General features: G+C 35.7%; 1 protein-coding gene across 1 annotated transcript in view; it reads right to left on the bottom strand.

Moving 5' to 3' along the window:
- Positions 1-10,877, bottom strand: part of rnf13 (ring finger protein 13) — a 33,211-nt gene extending 22,334 nt beyond the window's left edge. The window contains exons 1-3 of the mRNA XM_039689866.2: positions 10,720-10,877; positions 8,690-8,826; positions 8,524-8,604 (exon numbers count right to left, since the gene is read on the bottom strand). Coding sequence (XP_039545800.1) covers positions 8,524-8,604; positions 8,690-8,803 — 195 coding nt within the window. The 5' untranslated portion in view covers positions 8,804-8,826; positions 10,720-10,877. The remainder of the gene's footprint in view (positions 1-8,523; positions 8,605-8,689; positions 8,827-10,719) is intronic.
- Between the last annotated feature and the right edge of the window lie 1,195 nt (positions 10,878-12,072).

Here is a 12,072-nt window from a genome sequence, read left to right on the forward strand (position 1 = left end):
GTCCACTTTACTAACTATAAGTAACTTTTCAATTACATGTCAACTAACTGTCATTAGAGTATTAGTAGACTAGAGTATTAGTACGATCAGCTTAATATCTGATAACACTTTATTTATTTGGTCCCCCAACAGACATTCAACTGACTATAAGTAACTTGGCGACTACAAGTAAACTTATTCTCCTAATCCAAAGCCATTCACTTTGAAATTGTTCCACACCAGTGATGCACGGGTTGATCCAAAATGAGCGGGTGCCTGCGCCGCGGTCACCCGCGGTTACCCGCAGTTACGGGTCATCCAAAAATATTTTTAATGATATTCGGGTCGCGGTCGGTCAGGTCGTTTGGAAAAAAATGCCAATTAAACCTTTGTATTTATATAGTACTAGATAGAATTTTCTATGAAATATATAGGCCGAATTTATTTATTGGCTGAATAACTGGCACGAAGATGACACACAAGCTCAGTCTAAACAGTTCTCAGTTCTGTACTGGTGTGATCCGAGAACCGCTGTACCTCTGCGTTCGTTACTATACGCGGATGCGCAGTATCAGCAGTATCAACAACATGTCTCAGTTCAGTGAACTGTTAGAGTTACTGGAGTAAAATATAATTCGGGATATTGGTTTATTTCAACTCGGAGGGACTGTCAGGCATGTCTGAAAGTGAGTAACTGTAGTAACTTGTGGATCAGCACTGACGCAAGACGTGAACTGATGCGAATGATTCAGTTCGATTTAGCGTACTGGTTCGACCGGTTCATTAAAAAGAACCGATTCGTTCACGAACCGGCCATGTCTATGATCACTAGTCTGCAGAGAGATGGAGGCGTCAAGAGAAAAGGTGAAGACTGGGGAGTGGAAGCTCCGCAAATACACAAATAGAAAGAGTAAGTGTGGGAGACATTTACCGAAATAATGAAAGATGATGACCAAAGTGCTGCCTTTGTTATATGTAGGCTACGTCTTCTTGCGATGCTGTGTTGTTACACGTTTATGGCCCAATGACGCTACGATGAGCATGTACTAATTTTAAAAAATACGGTCAGGAAGAGGGTCGGGTACAATATTTTCTTACTTTTTTTGCGGTCCGAGTAGCGGGCGGGTAGTTGAAAACGTTGGTAGTGTGCAGGTTGTTTATACATTGACCCGCGCATCACTGTTCCACACGGCTGACATGTCTCCCCATCTCCCCGCTCTGAGCTGCAGCCGGAGCCTGGGGGTGGGCACTCGGCGCCTGTGATTAACCCATTTCTCAGAACATGGTATCGTCCCCGGTATCGGGGGACTTTTAACGAGTACGAGTACTGTAGAAAATGTGGTATCGAGGCCGATACCAGATACCGGTATCGGTGCATCCCTAGTTTAAACATTTGATATGTCATCTATGTTGTATTCTAAATATAATATTGAAATTTGAAACTTCCACATCATTGCATTCTGTTTTTATTCACAATTTGTACAGTGTCCCAACTTTTATGGAATTGGGTTTGTATTTTCACTAGTAAGAATTGAGTTCGAGAGCTCTCTACTTGTATTTTCACTAGTACGAATTGAGTTTGAGAGCTCTCTAATTGTATTTTCACTAGTACGAATTGAGTTCGAGAGCTCTCTAATTGTATTTTCACTAGTAAGAATTGAGTTCGAGAGCTCTCTAATTGTATTTTCACTAGTAAGAATCGAGTTCGAGAGCTCTCTACTTGTATTTTCACTAGTATGAATAGTTTGAGAGCTCTCTAATTGTATTTTCACTAGTAAGAATTGAGTTCGAGAGCTCTCTAATTGTATTTTCACTAGTAAGAATTGAGTTCGAGAGCTCTCTACTTGTAATTTCACTAGTACGAAAAGAGTTTGAGAGCTCTCTAATTGTATTTTCACTAGTAAGAATTGAGTTCGAGAGCTCTCTACTTGTATTTTCACTAGTACGAAATGAGTTTGAGAGCTCTCTAATTGTATTTTCACTAGTAAGAATTGAGTTCGAGAGCTCTCTACTTGTATTTTCACTAGTAAGAATTGAGTTCGAGAGCTCTCTACTTGTATTTTCACTAGTACGAATAGAGTTTGAGAGCTCTCTGCTTGTATTTTCACTAGTACGAATTGAGTTCGAGAGCTCACTAATTGTATTTTTACGAGTACGAATTGAGTTCGAGAGCTCTCTAATTGTATTTTCACGAGTACGAATTGAGTTCGAGAGCTCTAATTGTATTTTCACTAGTAAGAATTGAGTTTGAGAGCTCTCTGCTTGTATTTTCAATAGTAAGAATTGAGTTTGAGAGCTCTCTGCTTGTATTTTCACTATTATGAATTGAGTTTGAGAGCTCACTAATTGTATTTTCACTAGTAAGAATTTAGTTCGAGAGCTCACTAATTGTATTTTCACTAGTACGAATTGAGTTTGAGAGCTCTCTAATATTATTTTCACTAGTAAGAATTGAGTTTGAGAGCTCTCTAATTGTATTTTCACTAGTAAGAATTGAGTTTGAGAGCTCTCTGCTTGTATTTTCAATAGTAAGAATTGAGTTTGAGAGCTCACTAATTGTATTTTCACTAGTAAGAATTGAGTTTGAGAGCTCTCTAATTGTATTTTCACTAGTACAAATTGAGTTTGAGAGCTCTCTAATTGTATTTTCACTAGTAAGAATTGAGATTGAGAGCTCTTTGCTTGTATTTTCACTAGTATGAATTGAGTTTGAGAGCTTACTAATTGTATTTTCACTAGTAAGAATTGAGTTTGAGAGCTCTCTAATTGTATTTTCACTAGTACGAATTGAGTTTGAGAGCTCACTAATTGTATTTTCACTAGTACGAATTGAGTTTGAGAGCTCTCTAATTGTATTTTCACTAGTACGAATTGAGTTTGAGAGCTCTCTAATTGTATTTTCACTAGTAAGAATCGAGTTCGAGAGCTCTCTACTTGTATTTTCACTAGTATGAATAGTTTGAGAGCTCTCTAATTGTATTTTCACTAGTAAGAATTGAGTTCGAGAGCTCTCTAATTGTATTTTCACTAGTAAGAATTGAGTTCGAGAGCTCTCTAATTGTATTTTCACTAGTAAGAATTGAGTTCGAGAGCTCTCTACTTGTAATTTCACTAGTACGAAAAGAGTTTGAGAGCTCTCTAATTGTATTTTCACTAGTAAGAATTGAGTTCGAGAGCTCTCTACTTGTATTTTCACTAGTACGAAATGAGTTTGAGAGCTCTCTAATTGTATTTTCACTAGTAAGAATTGAGTTCGAGAGCTCTCTACTTGTATTTTCACTAGTAAGAATTGAGTTCGAGAGCTCTCTACTTGTATTTTCACTAGTACGAATAGAGTTTGAGAGCTCTCTGCTTGTATTTTCACTAGTACGAATTGAGTTCGAGAGCTCACTAATTGTATTTTTACGAGTACGAATTGAGTTCGAGAGCTCTCTAATTGTATTTTCACTAGTACGAATTGAGTTCGAGAGCTCACTAATTGTATTTTCACTAGTAAGAATCGAGTTCGAGAGCTCTCTACTTGTATTTTCACTAGTATGAATAGTTTGAGAGCTCTCTAATTGTATTTTCACTAGTAAGAATTGAGTTCGAGAGCTCTCTAATTGTATTTTCACTAGTAAGAATTGAGTTCGAGAGCTCTCTAATTGTATTTTCACTAGTAAGAATTGAGTTCGAGAGCTCTCTACTTGTAATTTCACTAGTACGAAAAGAGTTTGAGAGCTCTCTAATTGTATTTTCACTAGTAAGAATTGAGTTCGAGAGCTCTCTACTTGTATTTTCACTAGTACGAAATGAGTTTGAGAGCTCTCTAATTGTATTTTCACTAGTAAGAATTGAGTTCGAGAGCTCTCTACTTGTATTTTCACTAGTAAGAATTGAGTTCGAGAGCTCTCTACTTGTATTTTCACTAGTACGAATAGAGTTTGAGAGCTCTCTGCTTGTATTTTCACTAGTACGAATTGAGTTCGAGAGCTCACTAATTGTATTTTTACGAGTACGAATTGAGTTCGAGAGCTCTCTAATTGTATTTTCACGAGTACGAATTGAGTTCGAGAGCTCTAATTGTATTTTCACTAGTAAGAATTGAGTTTGAGAGCTCTCTGCTTGTATTTTCAATAGTAAGAATTGAGTTTGAGAGCTCTCTGCTTGTATTTTCACTATTATGAATTGAGTTTGAGAGCTCACTAATTGTATTTTCACTAGTAAGAATTTAGTTCGAGAGCTCACTAATTGTATTTTCACTAGTACGAATTGAGTTTGAGAGCTCTCTAATATTATTTTCACTAGTAAGAATTGAGTTCGAGAGCTCTCTAATTGTATTTTCACTAGTAAGAATTGAGTTTGAGAGCTCTCTGCTTGTATTTTCAATAGTAAGAATTGAGTTTGAGAGCTCACTAATTGTATTTTCACTAGTAAGAATTGAGTTTGAGAGCTCTCTAATTGTATTTTCACTAGTACAAATTGAGTTTGAGAGCTCTCTAATTGTATTTTCACTAGTAAGAATTGAGATTGAGAGCTCTTTGCTTGTATTTTCACTAGTATGAATTGAGTTTGAGAGCTTACTAATTGTATTTTCACTAGTAAGAATTGAGTTTGAGAGCTCTCTAATTGTATTTTCACTAGTACGAATTGAGTTTGAGAGCTCACTAATTGTATTTTCACTAGTACGAATTGAGTTTGAGAGCTCTCCAATTGTATTTTCACTAGTAAGAATTGAGTTCGAGAGCTCTCTACTTGTATTTTCACTAGTACGAATAGAGTTTGAGAGCTCTCTAATTGTATTTCCACTAGTAAGAATTGAGTTCGAGAGCTCTCTAATTGTATTTTCACTAGTAAAAATTGAGTTCGAGAGCTCTCTAATTGTATTTTCTGAAGTACGAATTGAGTTCGAGAGCTCTCTAATTGTATTTTCACTAGTACGAATAGAGTTTGAGAGCTCTCTAATTGTATTTTCACTAGTAAGAATTGAGTTCGAAAGCTCTCTAATTGTATTTTCACTAGTAAGAATTGAGTTCGAGAGCTCTCTAATTGTATTTTCACTAGTACGAATAGAGTTTGAGAGCTCTCTAATTGTATTTTCACTAGTAAGAATTGAGTTCGAGAGCTCTCTACTTGTATTTTCACTAGTACGAAATGAGTTTGAGAGCTCTCTAATTGTATTTTCATTAGTAAGAATTGAGTTCGAGAGCTCTCTACTTGTATTTTCACTAGTAAGAATTGAGTTCGAGAGCTCTCTACTTGTATTTTCACTAGTACGAATAGAGTTAGAGAGCTCTCTACTTGTATTTTCACTAGTACGAATTGAGTTCGAGAGCTCACTAATTGTATTTTTACGAGTACGAATTGAGTTCGAGAGCTCTCTAATTGTATTTTCACGAGTACGAATTGAGTTCGAGAGCTCTAATTGTATTTTCACTAGTAAGAATTGAGTTTGAGAGCTCTCTGCTTGTATTTTCAATATTAAGAATTGAGTTTGAGAGCTCTCTGCTTGTATTTTCACTAGTATGAATTGAGTTTGTAAGCTCACTTATTGTATTTTCACTAGTAAGAATTTAGTTCGAGAGCTCACTAATTGTATTTTCACTAGTACGAATTGAGTTTGAGAGCTCACTAATTGTATTTTCACTAGTACGAATTGAGTTTGAGAGCTCTCTACTTGTATTTTCACTAGTACGAATTGAGTTTGAGAGCTCTCCAATATTATTTTCACTAGTAAGAATTGAGTTCGAGAGCTCTCTAATTGTATTTTCACTAGTAAGAATTGAGTTTGAGAGCTCTCTGCTTGTATTTTCAATAGTAAGAATTGAGTTTGAGAGCTCACTAATTGTATTTTCACTAGTAAGAATTGAGTTTGAGAGCTCTCTAATTGTATTTTCACTAGTACAAATTGAGTTTGAGAGCTCTCTAATTGTATTTTCACTAGTAAGAATTGAGTTTGAGAGCTCTCTGCTTGTATTTTCACTAGTATGAATTGAGTTTGAGAGCTCACTAATTGTATTTTCACTAGTAAGAATTGAGTTTGAGAGCTCTCTAATTGTATTTTCACTAGTACGAATTGAGTTTGAGAGCTCTCTAATTGTATTTTCACTAGTACGAATTGAGTTTGAGAGCTCTCCAATTGTATTTTCAATAGTAAGAATTGAGTTCGAGAGCTCTCTAATTGTATTTTCACTAGTAAGAATTGAGTTTGAGAGCTCTCTACTTGTATTTTCACTAGTATGAATAGAGTTTGAGAGCTCTCTAATTGTATTTTCACTAGTAAGAATTGAGTTCGAGAGCTCTCTAATTGTATTTTTTAACTAGTAAAAATTTAGTTTGAGAGCTCTCTAATTGTATTTTCTGAAGTACGAATTGAGTTCGAGAGCTCTCTAATTGTATTTTCACTAGTACGAATAGAGTTTGAGAGCTCTCTAATTGTATTTTCACTAGTAAGAATTGAGTTCGAAAGCTCTCTAATTGTATTTTCACTAGTAAGAATTGAGTTCGAGAGCTCTCTACTTGTATTTTCACTAGTACGAATAGAGTTTGAGAGCTCTCTACTTGTATTTCCACTAGTACGAATTGAGTTCGAGAGCTTGTATTTTCACTAGTAAGAATTGAGTTCGAGCTCTCTACTTGTATTTTCACTAGTATGAATAGAGTTTGAGAGCTCTCTACTTGTATTTCCACTAGAACGAATTGAGTTCGAGAGCTCTCTAATTGTATTTTCACTAGTAAGAATTGAGTTCGAGCTCTCTACTTGTATTTTCACTAGTACGAATTGAGTTCGAGAGCTCACTAATTGTATTTTTACGAGTACGAATTGAGTTCGAGAGCTCTCTAATTGTATTTTCACAAGTACGAATTGAGTTCGAGAGCTCTCTACTTGTATTTTCACTAGTACGAATTGAGTTTGAGAGCTCTCTAATTGTATTTTCACTAGTACGAATTGAGTTCGAGAGCTCTCTAATTGTATTTTCACTAGTAAGAATTGAGTTTGAGAGCTCTCTAATTGTATTTTCACGAGTACGAATTGAGTTTGAGAGCTCTCTAACTGTATTTTCTGAAGTACAAATTGAGTTCGAGAGCTCTCTAATTGTATTTTCACTAGTAAGAATTGAGTTTGAGAGCTCTCTGCTTGTATTTTCAATAGTAAGAATTGAGTTTGAGAGCTCTCTGGTTGTATTTTCACTAGTACGAATAGAGTTTGAGAGCTCTCTACTTGTATTTTCACTAGTAAGAATTTAGTTCGAGAGCTCAGTAATTGTATTTTCACTAGTACGAATTGAGTTTGAGAGCTCTCTACTTGTATTTTCACTAGTACGAATTGAGTTTAAGAGCTCTCCAATTGTATTTTCACTAGTAAGAATTGAGTTCGAGAGCTCTCTAATTGTATTTTCACTAGTAAGAATTGAGTTTGAGAGCTCTCTGCTTGTATTTTCAATAGTAAGAATTGAGTTTGAGAGCTCTCTGCTTGTATTTTCACGAGTACGAATTGAGTTTGAGAGCTCACTAATTGTATTTTCACAAGTACGAACTGAGTTTGAGAGCTCTCTAATTGTATTTTCACCAGTACGAATTGAGTTTGAGAGCTCTCTTCTTGAATTCTTACTCGTAAAAATGAAATTTATGATGAGTAAGGCTGGGTACAATTTAAGCTAAAACGGCTTGCCATTGATATCAAGAATCGTTACTAGTGAAAATGTAATTTCTGATATCAAAAATTGCCATTGTTACTTGTATAAATCTAATTCCTGATATTAATAACTATATCTTGTTGATATCAAGAGTTCATTTCCTGGAAATTAATAAAAGTTTAACGGCTCACATCATCAGCAGCAGTGAGTGTGAGTTCAGTTCTGGGTCAGTCATCTCCACACGGGAGAGGGTCACTCACTAAATCACCAGCTCTGAGGTCTAGGGGTCGGGTCAAAACATCTATTTTTAAATGCTAGCCCCCTTTTCCACATCTCAGAAACACCTGACATATGCATACATGCTCCTCTCATGCACATCTGGATAAGGCTGTCATGATCACTTATAGTGTGAACTTAACATATATCTGACGAAACACTCATTGGACTGTTTTGTTGTTGTAGTAAACAAATACACTTTCTTCAGGTTTCTTTGATGAATAAAGTGCATTATAATTGTCACTGCAGTTACTTTTGATCAATGTTATGCATCCTTGAGTAAAAATGTATTTACCAATTTCTATTGGGGGAAAATTTCTATATTTAAGTTGCAGTTGATAAAATAATTAAGCAGGCAATTATGTAACAATTAAACCATGCCTACATCAGGCACAACAGTCATGTTTAACTGCCACATTTTTAATAAACCATACGCTTATTCATTCAACCATGCATATTCATGGACATTTTTATATGATAATACACCATGTAAATATGCCAGAAAAAAGTAAAAAGATACTACTTTTCATACGTTTCATAGACTTCAACAGTGCATTCAAAAATTCACCAGTGAAAGATGTAATCAAGCTGCATTAACATAACAGCAGATCATCATACACGTATGATCATGATGACCATCAACATGACTCACCTTCAGTCCTTCACTGGGCAGCCTGTAGCCAAACCGAGCCGGCAGGTCATCAAAGTTCTCCGTTTTATTGTCGAACGAATACTGAAAAATAAACGCAGCCATTAATTATTGTCCGAAACCATATGTATATCAATTTACTGTTGCAGTACGAGTGTTGGACACTCACAGCTGAGATGTCAGCCTCCACGGGCAGAAGATTGAGGAAGGCAAATATCTGAACCGTGAAAATGGTGTAAATCTGTGTGGCAGAGAGCATCAGCATCCCCAAAGAGAGCAGCATCTTAAGATCTGCTTCAGTTACACCTGCGAATACAAAGAACTGATACATTACACGTCAACAGGAAGTCCCCTTCAGAACCATTTCCTGTTTCGGAGGGCCAATTCCACCCCGTCTGTCCGTTCACAGGAAGCAGATAGGGGAAAAAACTGGGCACTGGTGAAATAATACTTATAATATAATCAACTATTAGCAATTTGTTTGCAAAAAAAGAAGGGGGTTGACATTAACACCCACCAAATGTGTGTGTATTTCATCAGTGGCATGTAACGCAGTCGCTATTGTAACGCAATATATACATTTTACAATTGCAGTCTTTTAAAAAGGCACCTGAAAAAATAAAGTGTCATGTAGTATTGTCAAAAATATTGATTTTTCGAATATCAATACTGAAATTTGAGTTTTGCTTCCAAAACTCATTTTCTGCTGAATATATACACAAGCTGCTCTTGAGTCACACATAAACCCGCCTCCCCTCACTCACTCGTTTCATTTACTCCGGAAGAATATTGTTGCTGTTACAGAGCTTGAATTTCAACAAGGGATCGCATCTATTGTTCATAATTGTACTAATTTCAGCAGATTTTGTGCTCACACCTAAAGTAAAGCTGCCTCTCAGCACTAAATTGAGCTGTTTTTCAGTGAAATACACACAAAATAATGTCAATACGCCGGTCTTGGCGAGTATTCCCATCAACACAGTCAGTTGTGTTTTAATTAGATGAACATAAAGAGTTTGTGTAACAGTATAATGGATCCGTGCGTCAGCTCTTAAAGTAACAGCAGCCTAATATTCCTTCTGCAAAATTATGAGATAATATTAAAAATATCTATATGGCAGTTTTTCCCCATGGTATCGATGACAAAACTGTGGCCTGTGGAAATGCTGGGTGGCTAATAACTTTGGAAAACCACTAGCCAAAGTGAGCTAAAAAAAATAATAATCAAGCCATTTATTTTTTGAGAAAGTTTCTTTTGGCCACGTTTGCAGTTACAGGGCTAATGGGACCGTGATAAAGAGCCAAACCTTGACCCTTGTCAATTTCTTTCTCAACAATGGTGTGAATTTAAGGCTGAACTACCAAACAAATCTATATGTGAAATGCCGTTTGCTGTCCTTATCAAAGGTAAGCGACGCCTCTATTAGACCACGCAGACCCATTTACGCATTAAAACAGCAATAGTAGCAAATATGTAATGTACTAAACTGTGTTTATACTAATGATAAACCAATACAATAAAAAATGTAATACAAAATACAAAAAAATAAGGGTAAAAAATAACTGAGCTGGCCATCAAAGGATACGAGGCAAAACAGCTGACATCTATAATTGTACTTAATTAGTTCCTTTTATTTTAAAAAACAGTTCATTGTACAGTTTTTTAGACTAACTTACAGATAAACAGACTTTTGAAGAAAAAACAAGTTTATTTAACCTTACATAAAGCCCTGTATGACATTCATTAAATGTTTATCTGATCTACTTAACTTATCTGATCATGCAAAAACTTCCCTTTTATTCTCTTAACAGCATATTGTTCAAACACCGGACTGCAAAAATTAAATAGTCCACCACTCAAAACGATTACATGCATGATAAAGCACAAGACCGTGAACTGACATCTGCATTATTTAATCTCGAACTGACTTGTAATGTCGCAAATCACATTGGTCTGTGACTGTGTTAGCACGCTGGCTAACACTAGCTTAACGATCTACTTTAAATCTACACACGTTACCAAAATCTGCACGTCAACAAGCCATTTTAAAACATGTCGATGTTCACGCTGACACACCAAAGGAGAAAACTATCAAAGAGAACCGTAAATAATCCAAACGACGTGACTGTGCCCCTATCAGAAAAGAGAAAGATACAAAAAAAAAAAAATCAAACAAAGTTACAGGATAAATCACTTACCATTACATTAGATTGAGCGCGTTGGTCCTGGTATATAATAAACCCCAATGACATGAGTCAAATTATAGGCTTTAAACTGCTTCGTACGAGCTCATCTGATCGGCAGGCCAGACTGAATGTCAACAGTGTGATCCAAACACACACACACACACTCACACACACTCCTGCTGAACGACACATAGCGCCCTCTAGCGCTCAGGATCAACCAGATTGACTTGTGTTATCACTGGGAGAGTGTTGGGGTAACACTCGTTACAAGTTATGTAATCAGATTACTTTTTCAAGTAACTAGTAAAGTAACGCTAGTTACTTTTTCACATTTATTGCCTGATAGACAGTTCTCCTGTCCTGTCCCCATATTGAGACAAATAAAGTGAGGTGTTATGTGTGTGTGTGTTGTGTAAACATGATGGGTAAAATGAAAGTAAAATGTAAAATGAAATGAAACAGTAAAATGAAATCTCAAAATTGTACCCAAAACTTTCATGATTAACTATATTAAATGACACAAATTTACTCAAATCTCACTTTATTAAACAATGTCTTTGCTGTTGACCATCAATGAGCTATTTTAACCATACTAAAAGCAGAAATGACTTTAGATTATATTTAGAAATAAGAGAGTTGCACTTCTCCTGTCTCCTATAGTTCTGTAAGGCAGATTATCAGCAGCTGTGAGGTTTGCTGAGCGCCGTCCTCAACCGTACGGGTGTAAATATTTCCTTCAGCCTGACGCGTGTTCATTTCACTTTTGTTGTGAAAGGGCCTTAACATTTGCCCAACATATAACTTTTTGTTGTTGTTGTTGTTAAAAAACAAACAAACAAGCCCAGCCCAGGTGAGAAAAAGTAACATAGAAGTAATGTAACAGATTACTTTTCGTAAAAAGTAACATTTTTGTGAGTAATACAATATTGTAATGCATTCCTTGTAAAAGTAACTTCCGCTGCTGGGAGACACAGAGCCATATTCTGCATATTCGCCTCTCAGTAGATTAATTTATGATGGAAATATGCTAAATTTTACATTTCTAGGTGTAAAAAATGTGTTTGCATACAAATGCTAACTGTAGTCAAGTGCATTTCTACTAAATATAGTTATAATTATATATTATAAATATAATTAAAGTTGATATAAATAATAATATACTATTTGTGGTGTTACCACGGTTAAAATTTATTCTATGTTTTTTTTTAAATCATTTTATTTTGCTCTCTTTCCTATATTAGTGTTCCTGTTGTGATATTATCTGCTTTAATCTGTATGGTCCCGTTTTTTGCACACACACACACACACACACACACACACACACACACACACACACACACACACACACACACACACACACACACA

The sequence above is a fragment of the Pimephales promelas genome, chromosome 2, assembly GCF_988280905.1.
Source record: "Pimephales promelas chromosome 2, fPimPro1.hap1.1, whole genome shotgun sequence".
In the NCBI taxonomy this organism is placed as follows: domain Eukaryota; kingdom Metazoa; phylum Chordata; class Actinopteri; order Cypriniformes; family Leuciscidae; genus Pimephales; species Pimephales promelas.